The 24,312-nt window shown below is 43.9% G+C and overlaps 1 protein-coding gene and 1 pseudogene across 3 annotated transcripts; both read right to left on the bottom strand.

Annotated features, from left to right (window-relative positions):
- Window positions 1–337: 337 nt before the first annotated feature.
- Window positions 338–24,074, bottom strand: LOC136654314 (cytosolic phospholipase A2 gamma-like). Of its 3 annotated transcripts, none has more exons than XM_066631275.1 (15): window positions 23,866–24,074; window positions 23,372–23,488; window positions 21,173–21,315; window positions 19,371–19,569; window positions 18,094–18,202; window positions 15,604–15,744; window positions 14,938–14,991; window positions 12,498–12,554; window positions 11,163–11,282; window positions 8,627–8,752; window positions 8,346–8,393; window positions 8,059–8,166; window positions 4,953–5,107; window positions 4,036–4,204; window positions 338–2,560 (listed from the first exon to the last, which is right to left on the bottom strand). In XM_066631275.1, the coding sequence occupies exons 1-15, from the start codon at window positions 23,887–23,889 to the stop codon at window positions 2,394–2,396; spliced, it is 1,737 nt and encodes a 578-aa protein (XP_066487372.1). In that variant the 5' UTR covers window positions 23,890–24,074; the 3' UTR covers window positions 338–2,393. The 3 variants fall into 3 exon arrangements, with proteins under 3 accessions (XP_066487372.1, XP_066487371.1, XP_066487373.1); XM_066631274.1 differs by having other exon boundaries at window positions 8,627–8,755; window positions 23,866–24,073; XM_066631276.1 differs by lacking the exon at window positions 23,372–23,488 and having other exon boundaries at window positions 8,627–8,755; window positions 23,866–24,073.
- On the bottom strand, window positions 21,666–21,783 carry LOC136654637 (5S ribosomal RNA; annotated as a pseudogene).
- Window positions 24,075–24,312: the final 238 nt, after the last annotated feature.

Genomic DNA, 24,312 nt, shown 5'->3' with positions numbered 1-24,312 from the left:
AATGGCTAATGAGACTCAAAATAAGTGTAGCCCCCTGGCAGAGAAAGGGAATCATGAGAGAAGGCAGACTGACCAAGGGATATAGTGTCTGTTGGTTAGCATGTGCACAGCCCTTCCTGCTTTCTCTTTACTGGATGAGCAGCTAAATGGAGGGGACAACATCTGCTGCCACTGTTCCAGGCTCCAGAGACCAGTTAGAGAAGGACTGTCTGGGAAAAAAATTCCCTCCCAGGAGAGCACTGAATCCCAGGGGTCCCTGCACAGTAGCATCAGCAGGGTGAAGAGACATGGCAGTTCACTAAATTACCCATGAACATGGACCAGGCAGACAAAGGGCCAATCTGTAAAGTAGTTTATTAAAAGTCTAAATCAAAAAAGGAATTAAACAATAAGGAGGAAAGAAAAGTGGGTAGTAAAACTACAAGCAGCCTGATAGAAAATGCCTGAGCTTGACTGGAAAGCATAAAGAAAATTTCTCACCCAAGGGATGTGCTAACCATTAGCTCCCAGCAAATGGAGCTGGGATGCAACCACTATCCCCCAAGTTTGTAATGGGTGGAATGAATTTGTAAATCAGAAAAATTACATAATTCCTTAACACAATTCTAACTCGAGACTCTCTAGTTTAAACATTACTCAAGGAATCCCATCACTGCAATCACAGGCAAGCAAGTGAATTCTCCTCTCTGAGCTCCCTTATGCAGGCTCCTGGCACAGAACCCCCACTTCCCATGGGCTGGGAAATGTATAACTTTGCATTGATGATGTCAACAAGGTAGCTGACTGGAGGAGTGTAACCCACTTGGTCATTCCATCCCACTGCCTTGACCAAGATAGACAGGTTTGACTGCCCAAATGCTAAGCACATCCCAATCCTGGGAGGCAGATTAGCCACAGGAAGAGAAGCCAAATCTACAGACTGGTGCTCTCTCTCTAGTAATGGACTTTCACACAACCAAAAGATCTTAGGATCTCAAAAATATATATTTATAAAGACCTTTGCTTTTAAAAGACTTTATCTCTGTACTTTAGCTTCAGCAAAACACATACCCAGACTTTGCTGCAAATACAACATCAAATTTGTCCAAAACAGGTTCCTGATTTTCTTCAAGCACCTTTTTTCCTGTCTCAGTTGAAGGCCACTTTTCAGGGCTCTCAGTGTCAATCATGGGATTAGCAGACAAAGTTTCCATCTTGTGCTATTTCTCGATACTCAGATGCACTCCAGGAACCCCGCGATCCCATGTTTGGATAAGCCAAACTCCCACTTTCTTTGGGGGGATTTATTCTCTATGAGGCAGTGAACCTGCTGTGAGAGTTCAATCGATTCTTCCCTCTAGCCCAGTCCTCTGGATCTGATCGGGGTGGTTAACAAAGGGATGAACCCTAAGGTGGATGACACACTGACACACTTCCCATGCCACTGTCTTATTTTTACCGCTAAAATGGTCAGGTTCTCTGCCAGTATTTCCCTCCATTGGCCCTGATTTTGTGTGCTGGTACTGTCTGCAATAGAGCCTGATTTACTGCATGTATATCATCAGATAGAGCTCCAGTTAACCTCCCATAAATTTTAGACTCCAGAGAACCCATCCTACCCTCACTGCTATTATATATTCAAAGAGGGTGACTAGTAGCCAAGTCTCTCACTCTGGACAAGCCTCCTTATCTAATGACTCCCAAACATTCTCATGTACTTGTTCTTCAGCCTCTAGCAATGGATGGACTCCAATGGCAGCCCAGGCTTACACTGAGATGTCGACTCGATGAGCACTTCAGAAGCCTAAATATCTTAAGGCTACATGCTTACTGTCACATTCAGAATGGCTTCCTATACCATTCCCACTCCCAAGTGTTCTGGCTTTGAACTAATGTCCATCTCAAGGAAGGTATAACTATAATACAAGGGAGAATTATCTTGATAAGCCGTGACCACTAATTGCTGCCTTCCATCTCAAGGAAGGTATAACTATAATACAAGGGAGAATTATCTTGATAAGCCGTGACCACTAATTGCTGCCAAAAGCTAATAAACGTTTATTCAACAATTCTACTTAAAGCCACAATCATCTTAATGAAGCATTGATAAAGCAGAGTAGCCATTGGAAAGAACATGTGGACACCACTCACTCCTCCAGATACAACAGTCTTCCACAATATGCCACCACCCGCTAAGGTATGCAGCAGTGCAGCTGTGCCACTGCCCCCCCACATGAGCTCTGCTTAGCGCATAGCTTGGCCACTACAATATGTAAAATAAAGAAGTGCTATAGAAAAGTGGACCATAAATTGAAATAATGACAAGAACAATAATGAGAAGTGTTAAGTGAAAAAAAAAAAAAAAATCACTGTATGAAGGAACTGATAGACAAAAATGAAATGAAAATATTTGTTTATGCATTTGGGGAAACAGGGCATGCAATCTGCTTGATCTCCTCCAGAATCTTCTGCTGAGCATTTGTGACATTTTTCTTTGCTGCAGTGAGTAGCTGTTTTATTTCTTCCCCTGTATAGTTTGCCTTGAAGGTGGAAAACTGTTCTCTGTATTCTGCAATTTTACCTGAAAACGAAAGATGTTGTGAGTGGATGAACTTAATCAAAGAGGCATAGATATCCCATGAGCCCTCAATAGAAAACAGTGCTTCTAAGCATACTGAAGACCATTGATCCCAATGAAGGAAAGGTTGCACAGACTCTTCTGACTCCAGCAACCCCTCCACCACTCTTTACAAGGATAAGTTTGTTTAGAATGGGAAGACTGGATTGCTTCAGAATTTAACCTAATTAAATGCCACATACTAATCTGGAAGGACACGGGTATTACATTGGGCCTTCCTTATCCACTGGTTTGGCACCCACACATTTGACCCACCTCAGGTGTGATCTCGGAAGCTAAGCAGGGTCAGGCCTGGTTAGTACTTGGATGGGAGACCGCCTGGGAATACTGGGTGCTGTAGGCTTATACCATAGTCTTTCGAGACTGAAGGTTGCCAACCAACCAGGTGCTAACCCACACTGGAGGGCCCTCTTGACCTCCCAGATGTGACCCAGGTGTTTCCAGTTGCATCTGGGAGGTCATTTAATAGCTTTCCATGGACCTCAGTATCCGTGGAAATTGGTATCTATGGTGGGTCCTGGAATGGATCCTCACGGATACCAAGGGCCCCCTGTAATGGGCTGTGGATTGCAGAACAAGGGCAGTTCATATCTCAAACTTTCCCCATTCCCAATTCACTGTAATCACTAATGAAAATAGAAAATTTCTGGAGACTGTAGAATAAGTTCTGTTTGGTGGACCATGTACTGGCCTGATCTGTGAAAAGGATGATTTGGGAGAGAAAGGTTCACCATCTGGGCACAACAGAAATGTCGGAAGGACAAGCAGAGCACCTATCCATGAATTTACACTACAGGGAGATATATTTACATTAGGCATGAGAAAGAAGATGATAAAGGTATCCAATGCTGGAAATCCATCTCGGTGCTTCTTTCACTGCTATTTATCAATTAGGTCCCCTGAGGGCTGAGGATAAGAATAGGCCCTCAGTTTGGCTGTACTTGTCATAAGAGGTGACTGAACAGCCACCGGGTAGATGGGACTCGTTAGCCTGGGAAGGCAGCTCATCTGAGAGAAGGAAAACTCTGATCCCAAACCTCCACTGCCTTGTGGCTACATCCAGTTATGGAAAAGGCTTCAGGAGTCAACCTCGAGGCAAAATCCGGAGCCGGAGTCCCTGAGGCAGTTCATGGCTGAACACAGTCATGTTCTGGCAACTCCTGCGACGCTGCTGGAACCAACCGTATTGGCTTCTGCCTTTCCATTGGACCATTTCAGTGATGTGGAGAGGGGGGATTTGCTGCATGGGTAACAGTCTATCCTCCATATCTACTTTACCCAGGCTTCACGCACTGGAGAGGACACTCTGTTCCAGAACACTATTCAGAGTGCGATACCATAGTCTTCCGAGACTGAAGGATGCCAACAAGAAGAAGATCAATTAGTAATTTTCCCAATGAGCTTCATTTCCTACTTACCTGGGCAATTGACTTTGTTGAATAAGGGGAAATGCATGACAGTCGGAACTTCTTTCCCTTTGAAGATGTAGCAGTCTGATGGGTTATCTGCATCCTGTAGTTCTCTCTCATCAATCTCGGGAAATGGGATCCCATGGTCCTTACAGTATTGGGCAGCTTTTTTGATTGTCTGAACCAAAGAGAGAAAAATGTCTGTCAAATTCATGATGGTATTGCTTTGTCAGCTTGGGTAAATGTTCACTGATTGGTTGGAAGGAGCACTTCAAGCTATTTCCTGTATTGGTTTTAGGGATTCTTCCAGTGGGACTTTAGTAGGGAGGGAAGCATTGCAGCATGGCTTCTCCCTGTGCTACTCTAGTCATGATAGAAGGCCAAAAGAGAAATGGGAAGGTACTTCCCATGCAAGTGTCACCTCTCTGGGAGATAAGGATCAGTGGAAAGGAAGTGCTATAGATTCCTCTGTCTGACAGTAGCAGACTGACGAGGCAGGGAGCCACAGTTTGGTAGCTACAAAGCTTCATCAGGAGGCTACAAAACTTAGAGAACACAGTATTGTCCCAACATTCCCTTTTCCTTTTAAACCACAGCTCAAATGTAGTAGAAGGAGGATCATAGAATGTATGCAATTGGTTATTCTTAAATTCTGGCACCATAATCCAGGGTGCACTAGTGGAGAGACTACCATTCAATGGTAGAGGACATGCTTTGAATGAAGATCCCATGTTCAACTCTCAGGATCGCCAGGCCTCTGGGAAAGAGCCTGTTCTGTATGAAATCCTGGAAAGTTGCTGCCAGTCTGTAAAGACAATACTGAGCTAGATGGACTGACAGTCCAAGTGTGAAGCATTTTCACACGCGAATCCTGTGAATCGTCATTCTAGCCTTGTGCACCTGCACCTTAACATTAAATGAATTACCTCGAAAGGATCCCCAGCACTGTAGTCAAAGGAGAGGATCAGCTTCACGTTTCTCTCAGGGCGCAGAATAAGCGGGTAAGCCGTGTTTATGGCCAGTCCAGCATCGATCAGAGAGACAACCTCTTTATTTGTCAGCTCAGGGAACTTGATGTCCGCTGGCATTAGAAAAGTAAAACAGAACTTCAGTGTAAATATGCTTGAACCAATACCAACCTAATTACTGAGAAGTGTTGATGCCACTACAGTGGTAGTGATCTCTACTACCACTACCAACAACTTCATGCTACCAGTAGGTTTGATGCTGGAAAGAATATCAAAGTGAAACAGTCCCTGTACGAAATGATGCTACGCAGAACTGGAACTGTAGAAACAGGATTGCTTATCAATCACAACTACACAATTTTTGATGCACCAAGCCCAATGCAGCCACACAAGCAAGGGTGGTTTTAAAGAGTCAGCCAGGTCACATTACCAAAGAGCCCACCTGATCGAGCTGACTCTTGAACCCTCAATGCCGATGATGTTTGTACTCAATGAGCTGCAGGAGAAGGCATCATGGAAAACTAATGCAGGGTTTTGTCCCTGGCCCACAACAAATTTGCACTAGAACTACCCATGAGCTGCTTATTCCATCAGGGGATCGGTGATAACCGTATTTCAGTTCCTGCTTGGGGCTGTGAAAACAGAAATGTAAGGAGGGCCCATACACACATTTCCTCTAAAATATTGCACATGTTTTAATCATTTTCATTTGCAAAGGAGTACAGTTATATTTAACTACAGTGGTACACTTCCATCATTATAAAAATAATATTTAGAAACATGTGATTCTTTAAAATATATACTTCACATTTCTATCTTATCTTTCCTTCAAGAAGCTCAGGGCAGCATAAATACAGTGATCCCCATTGTACCCTGATGGGAACCCTGTGATGTGGCTTTGGATGTGAAATGATGATTAGCCCAACAGTTGCTTCATGTGGGGGATTTGATCTCAATCCACATGTAGACTTCTAGGATCTCTCTAGCCCCTATACCCTATATTGTAAGCAAGCCTAAGTATGCATACACGAAATAATTGCAATTTCTTCCCCAATTTCCACCTCTTCCACATCCCTTCCTTTATTGCCACCTTTGTGTCTATTTCTGTATTGTGAAAATGTACATTACATTCAGGGTCGAGGCCTGGCCTCTCATCTTTTGTAAAACACCATGTGTGTAATGTACTACTACTACTACTACTACTACTACTACTACTACTACTACTACATTAACCCTCCAGTAATGAGGAACCATTGCTCAGCTCTTTTAGAGGACTGTGGTTAACTTACAAAACCACAAGTTTTGGTTTGGCTCTAAGCACATGACCCAGGGTTTGCTTCACTATTCTTGTGGATAACTGACAGCATCTCTGGATTTTGACTCACTACATGGAGAATTTTTTATTTTTTTAATTTTTATTTTATTTTGGTGCTGAACCACACACAGCCAATCAAGAGCTGGATAGGATCCAAATTACTCTTGAAAAAAGTTTAGCAGACTTACATCCGCTGATGAAGTCAACTCATGTGGACTTAAAAGCTAAAAATAGTGGCGTGACTCATCAAGAGATAAACAAAAGAGTAGGTCCATTCTACGTATATATGCAATCACTTATGAAACTCAGGAGCTTTTGAAATACAGAATGTCTCATGCAATTCCTCAATTATACAATTATAACATTCAACTCAGGAAGCTCAGTCTTAAGAGTCTCAGCTTTCGTTGAAAAACAAAACTGCTTTCTAGTCCTTCTTGCCAATGAAAGTCTGGAAAAGTGTACAGGAAATGCCAGCAAAATCTGGGAAATGACTGGGAAGCAGAATGGAAATTAGAGCAGGATTTTAGCACCATGAATAATTCTTTGTCCCTCTCCATGTCTAGCAGAAACAGAATAACGGCCCAATTCTATTAGGGCCTTACTCTGCTGGAACTAGTGTTCCAGCAGCATAAAGCCCTTTACAACTGTCACAAAGCATGACACACTATTCTGTGTGGTCTGGCCACTGCTGCAAGAGGCAGGCAACTGGGTCCTCATTCCAGAGGGCTGCCCATGTCCCCTGGTAAGTCAGCATGGGAGGCAGAAGGCAGGGAAGGAGGAGAGGAACAGGGCAAAAATCAGTATGGGGAGGATGGATCAAGGCCAAGAAGGAGTTGGTATTAGAAGCAGCACCAGCAATGTCCTATTCCCCTTCCCAGATCCACTCAGACATGTCAACCATATAGTTAGCGGGTCCAAGTAGACTCATTCAGACAGCAAGGGAACAAATATTCTCTTATCCAGAAGAGTCCTTTGACCTGAAACTCTCCCATAGGATACAGCATGTGCCCTGTTGACATTGCTGCACAGGGAGTTACATAGGATGGAGCTACCCATTTACTATTCTTAATTTCATTATTTATTATTTATTACGTATACGATATACTATATCAATTAATAATAGTTTGCATTAATAATAATATACTGGTTATCAGCACAAAGAATATTCACGAAGCAGTTTACATAGCAAAATAAAGAAATAAATCACAGAATTGTTTTTTGTTGCATGGGGTTATACTAATGGATAATGTTTTTGAAGCACAGAGTACATAAATCTCTTTCCATTCCCACACTTGCATTCTACTGATCATGACATAGTGTAACAGCTTCTTTTTTATGTTTAGCATGTATTCCTTTGTAATGTGCATTGCACAAAATTAGGGCTCACACTCATTTGAGGCAATCTAAGGCGGCAATTTTATACACACTTACTAAAGGGTAAGGACCATGAAACTCAATGTAACTTACTTCTGAATAGACATGCATAGGATTGCACTGTCAGTTGATTAACTTTCTACATCATTGACTGCTGCTGGAATAGATGAGGAAACCTACCATGTGACAATGGCGACACATCATCAGGTAAATGATCGAACATGCAACGGGAAGTGAAGGGAGAAGTGACTCGTCTTAAGGATGGCATTGTATTCGCAGCATGACATGTGAGACACTCAGTCCTTGCCAAGAGGAAATATCCTCAAATACAACCTATTAGAAAGTAACAGTAAGGCAACTGAAAGGGAAGCTTACAACAGTGGTAGAGAAAGTTATTGGTACATCCCCAACTCCAGTTCAAAAGGCTTAAATAGGTCTTTCTCATCACATTGCGGAAAAAATGCTGAATGGAATTGTAAGAACCTGGAAGGAGAGACATGTAAAGTTGTTAGTGTGAGAGAATAACTTCGTAGCCACCCATTACAAGCTTCCACAGAGGAGAAAAAGGCCCAGGGGCAGTGAAGCCTCCATCCTCTGCTCCAGAGAAGCAAACTCTGCCTGCCTCCATCCTCCAACCTCAATCACTCTTCCCCCAGACTCACCTTCACCTCCAGAGGGCTTCCTCTCCATCCCTTCACTAAGTTCAGTGTCTGCAGGAGAGATTCCAAATGCATCTGAGCATTAAAAGGCAGAAGACTAGTGGGGTTTCAGACAGGTACTAAAGAAAACTGGAACAACAACTGTGGATGTCACCCACCGAGTTGTATCCAAAGGAATCTAGTCACAATTAAGTGCAATGGAAATTAAAGGGACCATGTAGTCATTACTAGCTTTATATTCCTTTGGGAAAGAACCTCTACTAGAAGAACATGCAGTGACTTGCCTCCAAAATCCTTCTCCAAAGCTTGGCCCAGCATCATACATCCTTTCTTTCTGGTTTCAGCATTGGAGGAAGACCAAGTTCGATGCACTTCTTTGAGCATCTCAAAGCTTTTGGTGGCACTGTAGTCTTCTTCAAACAAAGATGTAAAAACACAATGGATTAGGCAGGTTAAAAAAGGTCTTGAAGGCTTTGAGTAATCAAGAAGGAATGAAGAGTAAAAATGAAATAATGAAACAATTCAGTGATATTATCTTGGGTCTACAAATGGACAAAAGATTATCTGGTTCTTCTAGGATTGTAAACACTACTCCAATTATGGGGGGCGGGGAGTGTCTAGTCCCCTAACCTTCTGTTCATGATTCCTTAAGCTCCTGGTTTTAGAGGGCTACTGAGGCCATGCTATGGCTAAATTGGGGAGGGAGGTGTCAGGCACTAGGATTTGGGGACTTGGGCAGTCCTTCTTCACTTCCCCACAGCATTGGGTGAAAGCTTTAACTTATTCAAATGGCCATAAAAGGACTTAATGGCAACAAATTGTGAGTTGAGTTTATTGGGTTGGACCATAATTTTATTTTGTTTCAGATACATTTGTATGACAGGAATAAAATATATTCAAGATGTTTTTCCTCCTGGCAATGTGCAATAGACTCTCTGTATTAAATCAAAATGACAACTGTACTAAGGTGCACACATAGAGCATAAGGTTTAACACACATTTTATTTATATATTTTTACGCAATTGGTCATTAGCCAACTGTAAAGTATGGCTGACTAACACCTTCCTCTATTACCGGCAACGCAATACTATTGCTCAGCAAAACAGTGTGCTAGTGAATTCTGTCCCGGCTTTTTGTTCAAAAAAAGAATCTCCATGGGACGAGCAGCACAGATGATACAATCCAAGAGTGTGAGTGCGGTAAAGAATCCTTGAGCAGCACTGTACATGTGCACTTCCACACATTCAGTACAGGAGTGGCCAAGCTGCCGTTTGGGAGCCACATGCAGCTCTTTGACAGACAATGTGCGGCTCTTGGAAATATGTTGGCTGAGCTGCATTTTGCATCTCACTTGATACGAAAGGTAAATAAAAAGCCTTCAAAATTTATAATTATTTACCAGGTATAAAGCGAGAGTCCTCGGGATTAAAACCTAAGTTTAATGTTCATGGTGAGTAAATATATCCAAGAATTTAAATGCTTCTTAAATATTGCAGCTCTCAAATATCTGAAGTTTATCATATGTGACTCTTGCATTAAGCAGGTTTGGCCACCTCTGGTTTAATACTATTGCACATTTAACTGCAGTTAAAATTGTTATCTGGGTGCATCCTTGGTGTCCAGTAAGGCACCTACCCTTACCCGAAGGACTACCTGCTCCAATATGAACCTGCCTCTTCGTTGAAATGATCATCAGAAGCCTTGTCCTGGGTGCCTTCACACTTACAAGCTGAACTCCCCAGAGGCACTATAACAGCATTTCTCAAACTATGGGTCAGGACGCACTAAGTAGGTCACGAGCCAATTACAGGTGGGTCCCCATTTATTTCAGTATTTTATTTTTCATATATTAGACTTGATGCTACCATGGTATGTGACAGCATCTGGGGAAATATTACAGCTCTGTACTTTTAACAGACTGCTATGTCTATGTTTTTATAACAATGATAGTCAATGGGACTTATTCCTGGGTAAGTGTGGGTAGGATTGCAGCCTAGGATTGTTAAAAATTTTCCTGCTTGATGATGTCACTTCTGGTCATTACATCACTTCCAGTGGGTCCTGACAGATACTCATTCTAAAAAGTGGGTCGTGGTGTTGAATGTTTGAGAACCACTGCACTATACTATATTAGCTTACAGGTGAAAGCAATTTTATTCTTCCAAGTTTTGATAATATAGTTGACCCTTGGTGTCTGCAAGGGGATTGGCTGCAGTGCAGGACCAAAATGCATGGACGTTGGAGGCCTTGCTTAAGGTGAGGTGGAAGCAGGGTCGCACTGCTGCAATGCTTTACTTGTGAACCTCTGGAGGTTGTACTGGGCCTGCGGCCCATTCCAATGACCTCCGTGCACATCAGAACGCCTCCTGAACACAAACTGGACTTTGCTTCCAGTCACTTCCTTGAGGTGTTCTGAGGCCTGGGCAGGTCAAAAAAGTCTTTTTTTGATCCGTGGTGGCTCAAAACCACAGAAGTCAAGATCACAGATGGTGAGGGTCCACTGTACTTCAAGTCATTTCTGCCCAACGTTGCATATACACAAAAAGCACCCAATTCGTACACCATGGGAGGGCAAAAATAGGTTAATGCTGCTCTTGCTATTGCACTACTGTTTTTGTTGCTAATAGTTTTTTGTTGCTCTTTCTATTGCTGTTTTAAGCTGAGTTTTTTTTTTCCTGTTGTAGTGCATATTTAAAATCTTTTCATCATAGTAATTAGCTACCTCACTGGTTAAACCAATGAAGGAGAAATAGAAATATTGCAAACCATAGGGGACTATTTTCAAAAGGATGGAAATTTTGTGCCCGAGGCTCACTTACTTTTCAAGATGCTCTCTAGCTGCTCAAAATGCTCCTTCCCTGCTTTTTCATCCGATGCATTTGACAGCAGATCCAAAACAGGCTGAAATGCCCGACTGAATATACTAAAGTTCTGACCATCTTGGGAATAAATACAGCAGGAAAGAGGGTTACAAATACTGGCCTACTCTCAACTTACGCAAAAATTTTTGTATCTACATGGCAGTTTTGTTCAAAATTGCACTCCAATTCTGAAGTACGAGACCAATAGCCTGTCAAGTACATATGTACCTAGGAGTAAGCCCTTGTGAACACACTGGGACTGATTCTGAGTAATGATGCCTAGGATTGCGCTGCTAGTTGATTAATTGGTTAATCAACTAAGAGCCCAATCCTAAACAGTGCGTGCCAGTTCACCGCCAGCACACATGTTGCAAATGTGCCATATGGCACTTTTGTGGGGCTTAGCGCCAGCCCAGCACAAGCTCAAGCCAGGCCAGTGCCTGTGGGAAGCATACGATCCACCTCTTGGCGGTCGCTTGAACTGCCTAGCGGCGGAGAGGTAGATGGGGGTGTGGGGGGAGGTGGGGAGGTGGCCTTCTAGGGCGGAGGGAGGTGGGGTGGGAAGTAGGCATGCTGGAGGGAGGGAGCGAGGCGAGAGGAGGGTGGGACCAGTGGAACTCAGCTCCACCGGATTCTGAGCTCCATGTCAGGACATAACTCTTTGATTCTGTGGCAGTTCCAGAGCTGCCGTAGAATCAAGCAGCCCCATTGCTACTCAAAGTCCCCTTCTCCTGGGCAGGCAGCAGCAGCTGGATGCTGTGGTTGCCATTTTGGCACTGTGGCAGCCCCATGCTCCAGGCAGCTCAGGACTGGGATGTAATCCATTAAGAGAATCTATAAAGAGGCTCACAATCAGGGCGCACATTTTCTTTTGAGCCATTTTCATAGTGGTAGTTTAAAAACATGCAGCTGTCATGTGCCATTTTAGAGGGGAAATTCCCTCTTGCATAAGAAAAAGGGAAATACTTCTTCCATGACAATGACTCCTGCAGTACACACACAGGCGTTATCATCACGCACTATAAAGAAACAAACAGGAAGTAGTGGACTTTTTCTTTAAATTTCGTTTCTTGCATTGTATATGTAGACTGAAACAATTAATGGAAATCAAATTCCTAAACTGAGCTGCCTAAAATGTCATTCTTCCAAGTGGCAGCCCTACAAATCAGCGTGCTGGTTCAGACAACACACGGATTGGTCCCCTTAAACATTAGATTGTGCTGTTAGCATAGGAGAAAGAAGATTCCTCTTTGGAGAGGAGTTGAGATATTGATATTTTTTATAATGACCTACCTGTCCCTGTTGAAGCGTCTCTGGCTGTGTCATCAGATGACATAACCCCAAAAGCATCTTGAAAGACAAATAAATGCAGTCACATACTCATGCACAACATATAGTGAGCAACTAGCAGCTCTCCAACATATAACTTTGGGTTATTTCATTCATCCCTGGGGGCTGGGGGATAACAATAGGCACTCAGTTTGGCTGTACTTGTCGTAAAAGGCGACTAAACAGCCACCAGGTAGATGGGACTCGTTAGCCTGGGAAGGCAGCTCATCTAAGAGAAGGAAAACTCTGATCTTAAACCTCCACTGCCTTGTGGCTACATCCAGTTATGGAAAAGGCTTCAGGAGTCAACCTCGAGGCAAAATCCGGAGCCAGAGTCCCTGAGGCAGTTCATGGCTGAACACAATCATGTTCTGGCAACTCCTGCGACGCCGCTGGAACCAACCGTATTGGCTTCTGCTTTTCCATTGGACCATTTCAGCGATGTGGAGAGGAGGGATTTGCTGCATGGGAAATGGTCTATCCTCCATATCTACTCTACCCAGGCTTTGCACACTGGAGAGGACACTGTTCCAGAACCACCATTCAGAGCGCAATACCATAGTCTTCCGAGACTGAAGGATGCCAACAACATTTCATTCTTCCTTTTGGTTTTGCCTATATATGAAAACTCACTACAACTTCTATAATCATCTACCAGCCATTGTCTGTCTTGGTCATCCCTTCATTTATTTCTGAGGGTCCTTTTGTTATGCATTTAACAATTTTTTTTTACTTCCTGAGCAATTGAATATATTGCATTTGTGTAAAACATTTATACCCTGCCTTTCCAGCAGTTCAAGGTACCCACTGATTTGACTCATTGCTGATACTGAGGTCCACCTTTAAATGCCTTATAACAAGGAAAAAAGTGTCAAAATCCAATTTCCTACCTTCATGCTGTTAAATAAATATAATTTTATTCCATTAGATGCCATTATTCACCCCATCCTAGTGGCTGAATGCAGTATAGCGTCTATACCAATGCATACTAGGGTGACAGTGGAGGAGCAAGAAACCTGGAAGTAGATCTTTAAAGCTATTTTTCCACTGATTTGGTATCCACTGATATTTTTTAATCCACTTGGGGTTCTGGAACACAACTCCAGTGGATAACAATGCATGACCTATATTTCAAGAGGAAGGGCTAAACCAGAGGCCTTTCATGCAAGAAGAAGTTCTTCTCTCTCTCTCTCTCTCTCTCTCTCTCTCTCTCTCTCTCTCTCTCTCTCTCTCTCATGTTAACAGAACCTCAGACATTCTATCCTTAAGGGGCTTGCCACACTACATGCCCCGGGGCAAAGGCTTGCAATGCCATCCCCCTACACCATGCCATCCCTTTTACCCAGCACCACAGAGCTTTCTGTGATATTGAGACCAACTGGGAAAGCGTTCTGAGGATTCCCCACAGTCTTAAACAGTACTTCCGGGAAACTGGAAGTACTGCTTAAGATTATGTCAGAAGCCTCAGAAGGCTTCCCATGCGGTCTGGAGTGTTGCATGAATGCAACGCTCAGGGCATCTTCTCCTACTACCCCCCTCCAGGCCTACCACTGCATTCCATGTCTAACAGGGACTAACAATCCTTTTGAAATGACTTGGTGGGTTAACTCACAGTCAGCCACTAACCAACTGCTTAGAGTTGCAACGTAAAATTACATTGCATCATTGTTATTGTGACTACGCATGTAAACTACCCTCCTGCTAATGCATTTGTGATGATTATATGTTGTTTGACTAAAATATTATAAGGCTGAACACTACTGAACACTATTCTACCTAAGCAACCATACCCCACTAGGAAGCTCCAGCTCTCTTGAAATAAGTGTGAATCTGACCAAATTCAAAAACGCTTAACGTTTAGAGAGCAAGGGTGTAGTGGCGGTTGCTGTGATTGTTTTAAATGTCACAATATTATTCACATATATTGGGCAATAATTCTTGCAAAAGTCCTGTAACAGAAGGAAGTATTATTACCAGTATATTGTAACTGCTGTGGTGGGGATAAGGAGACTAAAGTGGTGAGGTTCACATAAGGCTACCCAGTAAGTTCAGAGCTGTGAGATTTGAACATTTTCATCCTTAATTTTTCACATTTTTATGCCACCCATCCTCCAAGAAGCTCAAGGCCCAAATCCTAGCCAACCTTCCCACACTGTCATAGCTGTGCCAACGGGGCATGTGCTGCATCCTGCAGTTGGGTGGCAGTCAGGAAGTCCTCCTCAAGGTAAAGGAATGTTTGTCCCCGTACCTTGGAGCTGCATTGCCCTTACTTCAGTGCTGGAAAGTTGGCTAGGATTGTGCCCTGAGCCTCCTAGGCTCAGGCTCACTCACAGGCTACAAGGATCCTTCCTAGTCTACATACTTTCATGAGTTCAGATCCTAGCTTTGACAGAAAGAGCAGTACCTTTTACATTGTTAAGCATTTCCTTCTCACTTCCAAGAGCACTTCCCCACAAACCTGAAAATGAAGAAGAAGAAGAAGAAGAAGAAGAAGAAGAAGAAGTGGTATTAGTTGTTCCATGTTTCATCCGCTGGCAGGAAAAGGCTACAATTAATATCGCCATTTCATATGACATCATTCTACTACTGCCCCATCAACACAGAGGAAGAAGAAATGGCAAAATGTAACTTCTCTTGCTTCCTGGCTATCAGATGTTTCCATTTCATTTTTCATAGCAAAGTAACATGCTTCTATAACAAGTGTTTCCCAAACTTTTTCAAAAGGTGGCTCCCTTGACCTACTGGATCATTGGCCACAGCTCCCCATTGGGGCTACAATGTATAGAGCTACATTGCCTAAGTCAGTGGGTTTTTTTAATGAGGATTCTGCTGCTCCCCTGGCTGGTTTCTGTGGCTCCCCATGGAGCCATGGCTCATAGTTTCGGAACCACTGCATAAGCAATCCTTCTGAAATAGCCCTTAAGAGTGTGCTTGTTTCATAAGTTGTACACATTTGTTATCACTTGTTCGTTACACACCCATTCTACATTCCTTTCAGCTAACCATGTGGCCCCAAAATATGTTATTTTGCTTGGACTATGGCATTCTGAGCAACATTTAGACAACGTACCCTGCAGATAGCAGATAGTTTTCTCCTTCTTCTTTTCCTTCAGTTGCCCTTTTCTAAATATGCTCCCAAAATATTTCATGTCGACATATGCCCCCAGGCCAGGAACCCCAGCTTCATGAGGAGTAAATTCAAACCAGGTGCCTGGAAAACAAAATAAGGATTTGGAATGAAAAGACAAAATGTTCACAGTGATGATGTCTGGCCTATACGCCTTTAAAAGGGGATTGGAAAGATTTCTAGAAGTCCATCACAGGTTACAAGATTGATAAATGCAACCTTCTGGTTGCTACCAGTAGGCTACCTCAGAATGAACCTTAGAAGCCTAAGCCTACCTTAGAAGTAGGCTACTTCAGAATGCCAGAAGCAAGGGAAGGCAACAGAATGCAGGTCTCTTGTGTGCTCCCTGAGGCATCTGGTGGGCCACTCTTGAGACAAGGAAGCTGGACTAGAAGGGCCTTTGGCCTGACTCAGCAGGGCTCCTCTTATGTTTGTAAAAATGGAATACCCAGAAGGCAAAATTATGAAGTGGAATTAGCTAGAGCTGTCACCAAATTTCACTCAAAAGAAATGTAGAGCATCCTCCTGAACAAACAAAACACCTGAAGGGGTTTTGAGGGAGGTTAAAAGTTGTAAGGGAGCAAGTCACATTGAATTCAGGGGACGTGAGTCTGAGCTCACACACACAGGATTACATTGCATGAGTGGCATTTTTGATACTGCACAAGTATCAATGGAACACTGACCAAAAGAACTAAGCGCCTGCTGGGTAGGACTTGCCCCCATTTATTTTATTTAGTAAGAGAGCCCTGCCAAGGGTGGTGCCAGGCTCCTCCGAGCCCTGGGAGGCTGCTGCAGGCGGGAGTGAGTGGAAGCGTGCGCCTGTGTCCGTCCACAGCAGTGTGATGCTGGGCATCATGTCATTGCCTCTCTCCCCCCCCCCCACCGCTGCCTTCCTCCTGCCTGTGTAAGGACTTACAGGCTCTCAAATTCTACCAGAGAGTCTGAGAACCACTGTCCTAAGCTCTTGGAACAAGACGATGATAAATGAAAATTTATGCATTAAATACCAGGACAATTCACTACTTGATAAACACGAGCCTTTTAATAATAATAATAATAATAATAATAATAATAATAATAATAATACAGGCATTTATATACTGCCTTTCTTGGTCGTCAGATTTCTCCTCAGACTTTAATTCAAGGCGGTTTACATGGGCAGGCTGTTCTAAATCCCCGTAGGGATTTTTTACAATTGAAGAAGGTTCTGTCTTTCAAGAACCACAACATTTCAGATGGAACTTTTATGGTCTGTTATCACTTTCTGGCCTCCAGATTCCTCCCATACAGGCTGATGAGCAGGTGGAATAACTCGGCTGGGCTTGTCAGCTGCTTCAAGGTCTCGCCATTCACAGTGCCGGTGGCCTCGAACTGGCGACCTTCGGATGTTATCTTCAGGCAAATAATAATAATAATAATAATAATAATAATAATAATAATAATAATAATAATAATAATAACAGGTATTTATATACCGCCTTTCTTGGTCTTTATTCAAGACTTTATTCAAGGCGGTTTACATAGGCAGGCTTACCCCTGGGGGCTGGGGATAAGAATAGGCCCTCAGTTTGGCTGTACTTGTCGTAAGAGGCAACTAAACAGCCACCGGGTAGATGGGACTCGTCAGCCTGGGAAGGCAGCTCATCTGAGAGAAGGAAAACTCTGATCCCAAACCTCCACTGCCTTGTGGCTACATCCAGTTATGGAAAAGGCTTCAGGAGTCAACCTTGAGGCAAAATCTGGAGCCGGAGTCCCTGAGGCAGTTCATGGCTGAACACAGTCACGTGCTGGCAACTCCTGCGACGCCGCTGGAACCAACCGTATTGGCTTCTGCCTTTCCATTGGACCATTTCAGCGACATGGAGAGGGGGGATTTGCTGCATGGGTAACAGTCTATCCTCCATATCTACTCTACCCAGGCTTTGCACACTGGAGAGGACACTCTGTTCCAGAACCACCATTCAAAGCGTGACACCATAGTCTTCCGAGACTGAAGGATGCCAACAAATCTTGGTCTTTATTCAAGACTTTATTCAAGGCGGTTTACATAGGCAGGCTTTATTAAATCCCTTAAATAGGGATTTTTACAATTTCAAAGAAGGTTCTTTCTTTCAAGAATGACTACATTCAAGGTGTTTCATTCCGATCTGGCTTCACATTCTGGCCTCCATCCTCCCACGCTCAGAGCAGATGGAATTGCTCGGCTTCAGCTTGTCAGCTGCTCCAAGGTTGCACGTTGCCAGTGGCCTTGAACTGGCGACCTTGTGGATGTTATCTTCAGGCAGACGGAGGCTCTACCCTCTAGACCAGACCTCCTGCCCATTTTAAACCAAGTTCCAACTTGGGGGGGGGGATCATCAATTTCTACTGCAAGTAACATTCAAGATCCCACTGTTTTACACAGATGCGCAGCAAGAGAAATGCTATTACCTGGATTTTGATTTTCATATGTTTCCTTGTCCACAGCTGCATACAAAGGGTAAGGATTCTTTCCGCTCTCACAAGCTCCCCTGTGAGCAGACAGTTCGCTCTCATCCAGCTGAAACAGCAGGGGGTTAATTAATTTGCAGCACAATCTGCAGTGCGCAGCACATATCTACTGGGAAGTCAGCCCTACTAAGGGACTGACTTCCAGATAAAAGTGCATGTAGAATTTCAGACTTTATTTACTGCCCAATCTATTCCAAACCAAGTCACCCTTGGCTCTTTTTAAGGCGAGCTATCGTTCTCAAGGATATCTTAGACCACAATTGGTCAACTAGTAGACTGCCTTAGTTAACTTTCTTTATAAATTCTTCTAGAGCAGTGTTTCTCAACCAGAGGTACCACTAGCAGTGCTTGAGGTCATATCTGGTGGCACATATGCGACCCCTGAACACCTGCTGCCCAGCAGTGAGACCAGCAATGCAAACGCGACAGTCGTAGTAGGATTGGTTCTGTGGGTGGAGCGCCAAAGCATGCTTTTCCGCAGTCGAAAAACCCTCCTTGCCCACTTTGAGCCTCTTACTGGTGTCCAGTGCATCGTCTTTTGCCTCCCAACCCAGAAGTAACTGGTGATGACATCATCACTAGGTACTCCCAATGGTATTCCCAATAGGTGGATCATGCAAACTGGTATGGTGGAAGACAATCACTGAGAAACGCTATTTTTGAGTGTTTGATTCATAGGGCTCAGCTTTTGAGCTTTCCACTCACTTCTGTGGTACTCAGACTGGTGTGTGATGACCTTCCAGTTTGTGAAAAGGTTCCCCCGTCCCTTTAAGGGGTGGGGAAAGGGGGGAGGCAGCAATGCGATCCCCAGGATCGGGTCACTAAGGGGGGGCGAAGGAGGGTGCTTTTACTCACTTAGGGCTGCAGCACACTCCAGGAGGTGCGGGGAGCCCCACACAGTCCTCTGTATGGCTCCCTGAGGCTTTGAATGCTGAAAACAAAGTGATCGCAAAGCACTTACGGTTTGCAAACGCAACCAGGAAGTGGTTGTGATAACTTTTTTCTCAACATTCCAAGCCTCAAGGAGACCCGCAGAGGGCTGTGTGAGGCTCCCTGCACTTCCTGGAGCCTGCTGCAGCCCTGAGTGAGTAAAAGCACCCTCCTTCAACCCCCTTAGCGACACAATCCTGGGGAACACATCACTGCCCTTGCCCTTCCCCCGCAAAGACATACTTAGGGAGCAAATCTCCCAAAAAGTTTTAGAATCACTGACTCACCTCATTTAGCAGTTTATGCACAATAAAATAGGACCAGAAATCAGTCAGATTGTAAAGTTCATCTCTTGCAGCCTCCATCACTGCTGCTTTGGCTGCCTTCAGATCCCACTCATTTTGGACAAGGTCTTCACACTGACGCTTTTCCAAGAGCTCTATTTTTTCTGTCCAGTTTTCAGTTTTGTACAGGGCCGACAGGCACCTTTCAACAAGATTGAAAACAGATGTGTTCACATACATCAAAAAAATGAAAGAATTTAGGCCACAATCCTACTGCGAGATCTACATTAGGATTTGGGAATATGCAGGGCTGGTCTGAGACCTCCTGACCCCAGAGGCAGCATGTCAGATGCTGCCTCCCTTTATCCAAGGATGCGCCAGCCTCTGTTCCTAACTCTCTAATGTTTTAGCTTGGCACTCTCTTTCCTTCCACATTTCCTTTTCCTCTCTGGCCCCCATGTCACTTTCCGATCTAGGGAGAGAAAGATGGAGGACCGGGGAGACAATCAGGCAGAGAGGGATGGTGCTGCCTCTGTTGCCTGAGGCTACCATTTCAGTTTCAGAATCTGTTGCAATTTTAGTTGGTCTGGTGGATGGGCTGGCCTTGGGAACATGGAATTTTGAACACGTTTTTTAGGACCCAGAAAGGAAGAATTCTTTCAATGTGCTGCAGCAGAGGCATCTGGAGCAGCCATGCTGTTAGGTGGTGTCCCAGATTGTGCCATGCTTATATACTATGAATTGAGTCTAACAGCAGTCTGCATTTTTCAAACTTGAATTAAGGACCCTTTACACAATCTTTTGAGAGGGCGGCAGTAGATTCTTGCTAACTCATGTCGGTTTCTTGTGCTGCTACCGTGGGCGGTGTCAGGCCTGAACATGTCAATGGCACATGAGAAAAACAGCTATTGGCACATTGATGTTTATCAGAGGCAATCAGCTGCCTTACCAAAGTTTTATTTCAGTACACAGTATTGGTTTTCACATAACCAGTTCAATCCATAACAGCAGAGCCAAAATTTGGCATGAACTGAAAAAATGGATGCCCCAGTCTCAAAAAGATCATAGAAATATGATCAGTTCAGAGCAATTCCTGTTTAATAAATAAAGAGCAGCCCAGTTGGGTGGAGTTGATGGTAGTTCATGTATACAGTTTCTTAAATTAAATCCTTAAAACTACTTTTTTTTTCTTTTTTAAAGAGAAAAGCTGCATTTATAGTGGCTTTGAGCAGGAAGTGCCATTTATTATAGAGCTAAATTTGGAGGGATGCTATTCATTCAACCCTGCCATTAGTCATTTCTGGACAAGGAGTTTGAATACATAAATATGCACAGTTCCACTCCTTTGAAGGGTCAGATCCTCCTCTAACCCCCAACTTCAGCACAAGAGATTTAAGTTCATCTAAACAAATTCAAAGATAGGCTGTGCTGCATGTGTCCCAACAGGTGTGAGAGTTTGTTTCAGCATCCTCTAAGAAAAAGTCAGTCAGGAATTGAGCCAAAAATCATAGAAGATTTTTTTTTTTTTCTCAAAAGCTATTCACAGCTTAATGCTATGGAGAACCATGGATCTGTGATAAGGTAACAGAGCCTCCATGTACAATATACCTTTGATTATGAGGTGCTAGGCATAAACAATACCCACATTCGTATTCTATTTATTTTTACACCACCTGAGGAACATTTCATTGACCATGCTTGAGAAAGGAACATGGGAGAAGTTGAATCTTGGTCTGATCTAAAAAGATGAGGAATTCTATATTCTTATTAAACATCTGCTCTCACCTCTATCCTTATGCACTTACCAGGTAGAACCCGACACCCCAGCCAGGTACGTAATGCAATCCAAGAGGTTGTATTTCTTCAGCTCTGACAGAGTGCCATAAAGGGCAATCATAGCCCTCAGTGCTCCTCCTGATCCCAGGACTGCAATATTTGGGATTTGGTTCTATGGGAAGGAAAGGGGATTCATCAGGTAGTGTACCTGCTGTGGGAACTATGCAAGGCAGGAGGGGGAAAAAATGACTGACACATCAGTGTGGGTTACAGCATCTGTAACCAATCAGGCAAAAGATACCAATCTTTGTGATACAAAAGGGATGGGAAACCATGGAATTGCCAACCTAACAGTTGTCCCCCAGTCCAACTGCTGGGGGTAAATGCTAGAGTAGGCTAATCAATATGCCAGGCAGGAACCCACAGGTCAGCCCTCTTGAGTGAACCAGCTTCAGGATTTTAATCTCAGCATCCCCTTCGCTGGCTGGTTGGCAACCTTCAGTCTCAAAAGGCTATGGTATAAGCCTACAGCACCCAGTATTCCCAGGCGGTCTCCCATCTAAGTACTAACCAGGCCTGACCCTGCTTAGCTTCCAAGATCAGATGAGATCAGGTATGTGCAGGGTGGGAAGCTAAGTACTATCCTTGCTGCCCCTTACAATGGTCCCTGCTTGATGCTCCTCCACCGGTGAAACAATTAGCTGCATACATAAGCAGCAAACAAGTATGTACCACCACCATGTCCAGTTGCCACAGGGATGACAAAACCTTTTTACCTTAGGCCAATTTAGATTATCAAAATAAAATTTCTACCTGGCCCTGACAACTGGTGACTAACACTATCCATATCAAGGAATACGAATACGACGGTGACAACTAAGGTTGCAACCCCAGACACACTTTCCTGGGAATCAGTTCCACTGAAATGAATGGGACTTCTAAGTAGATGTGAATAGAATTGTACTGTAAACCACAGGAACAGCATATAAAGAAGGGGGCAGGCCTCAGGTATAGGCTCTGAATATTCAGCAGGCTTTCTCTCAATGTTTGTAACCACCCAACCAAAAGCAACAGCTTTGGCCTCTTCCTTGCTCTCTCTACACCAGTGGTTCCCAAACTTTAGGAGTCTGAGGATCACTGAGGCAAAAATTGGACCACATGAGGCTGCAGGTGGTCTGGTCTCTTCCCACTCTGGTGGCCCATCTCCCGAGTTCTCTCCCATGGACTATCAAAAAGGATGGAGACACTTTAGTGGCTGTGGCTGCAGGTGGTCCGTTCTCCACCCTCTCTGGTGGTCCATGGGAGATTACTTGCTCAGAGAGACACTAGTGATCAAAAGCTATTTTTTCCCCCTGAGACCTCGTGGACCACTTCTCAGGGTCTTGCAGTCCACAGTGCTCTACACAGACCGAGTGCTGGTTCCCTAGTAAGTCAGAGAAATCCTGACCCACAGTAAGGCCGGCGCAAATCCCTTGCGGCGGGTCAGGGGTGACGTAAATGTGTCATAAGGCACACCTGCGACAACTCAGGAGCAGAAGTACTGGCACATAGGTGTGTGTTGGCCTCAGCAGCACTGGCAGAAGGTTACACTGGTAGTGGGCCACCGGTGTGGGATCTGGGAAGGGTGGGGAGAGGGCAAAACAGAGGCATTCTGGAGCAGGGGAGGGCAGCTGGCAGTCAGGCCAGGGCCTAGCGGGATGTGGTGCCAGGATCCAGCATTTAAGCAGGATCCTAACTCCCCCTCCCAAGCAGCTCTCCTTGCACCAGCCTACTTGGATCTGTGCCACCAGTTGATAATTTGACTGCATTTGATAGCTGACCTTTTATAGTATTTTGCATTTTACAATAGAAGATCATTCCATGCAGTGGTACGTGATTTTTTTCAACTCATATTTAAAAATGTTCAACTTATGAAATGTGGGGTACACACAGACTCCAGTGCATATGAAACTTCGCACATATCAAGAGTGGGATCAGAAAATGGAATCCCACCCTGCTTCTGCCACATCTCTGCTGTGTTAGAGCTGTCCACACAATGTGTCCACATGTTGGACTTCTGCACAGGTCTAACATGTTTTTTGTTTGTGTGCTTTTCCGAGAAAGAGTTGATGCACTCATTTGTGGTAAGAAAAGCATGTGATTCTCTGATGCAGCTCTCTAGTAAGTTGTGTGTGATGCAACTTTTGCCCCTTTGCGGTGAAGGAACCACATCATTGAATTATTCTTACCACATTGCATGAAATCCCAAGTTTAGCTAGGCCTTTCTTCACCACTTCCTGTCTAGAAGCAACAGATGTTTTTTCACCCTCTGAGAGAGAACCAGAAAACCGGACTGTGGTTTTTGCCTGCCAAAACACACAAAACAGATAAAGGAGGAATGCCTCTTGCTAGAAAGCCCAGAGCAGAGATCACATGATACCATACTTTGACGTTCAGCCAAGAAAACTAATGACATGACTTAAGGCGATTGCTTCAGTGACGATATCCCATTGGTCTGCATTGTGGCATCACCGTTAGGTGATCTCATACCATGTCTCTTATTTAGGAGTTATTAGCTCTGATATTTTGGAACAGCAGGATGAAAAAATACAGTCAAGCCCATGGTTGATTATATTGTAGTACAAGCACTGCAAAGAAGCATTGTAGAAAATCATTAGCTTTAGTTCCAAACGCAAGTCAGGAGGTGGATCCATTACTGTTCATCAAAACAAGAACAGTTTACCTTCTCAGTCCCGTTGATTTCCATCTCTTCCTCACTACAGCCAGCTCACACTCAAAATGAAAAAGCAGTTGTAGAAGATTCCTGAGATGCAAGACTTAAATATTTCTGGCAGACAATGAGTTCCCGTTCTTGCTCTCCTCTGGCTAATGTCAGGGCAATGACTGTCTGTGAAAAAGTACATTCTGTTATTTACTTCCCAACACCGGGCAGCATAGAATGCCTTAATGGAGTACAAGCATAAGTACGTAATTAGATCCCTGCTGCTATTTCTGGCTTTCAAGGCTGGAAGACTTGCCAGTAATACACTGATGAAAAGCTGCAGCTGATATGGAGGTCCCAGTGTTTTTGGAATCTAGAAAGCTACATTCAGCTTGCAAGCCGATTGTCAGATTGGTTTTGATATACAACTATTGGTTAGATGTTCGAGAGTACTTGGGGTTTTGATTG

Source organism: Tiliqua scincoides, chromosome 5 (genome assembly GCF_035046505.1).
Source record: "Tiliqua scincoides isolate rTilSci1 chromosome 5, rTilSci1.hap2, whole genome shotgun sequence".
Taxonomy (NCBI): domain Eukaryota; kingdom Metazoa; phylum Chordata; class Lepidosauria; order Squamata; family Scincidae; genus Tiliqua; species Tiliqua scincoides.
Note: the sequence above shows the minus strand (reverse complement) of the source record. Positions and strands in the feature narration are given on the sequence as shown.

Excerpts from the sequence above, each read along its gene's own strand:
- LOC136654314 (XM_066631274.1), bottom strand. The coding sequence starts at position 23,889 with ATGGAAATCAACGGGACTGAGAAG. Across the intron at positions 4,205-4,952 it reads GTGCTGGGGATCCTTTCGAG|ACAATCAAAAAAGCTGCCCA; the intron begins GTAATTCATTTA and ends TCTTTGGTTCAG. Across the intron at positions 2,561-4,035 it reads CAACAAAGTCAATTGCCCAG|GTAAAATTGCAGAATACAGA; the intron begins GTAAGTAGGAAA and ends TTTCGTTTTCAG.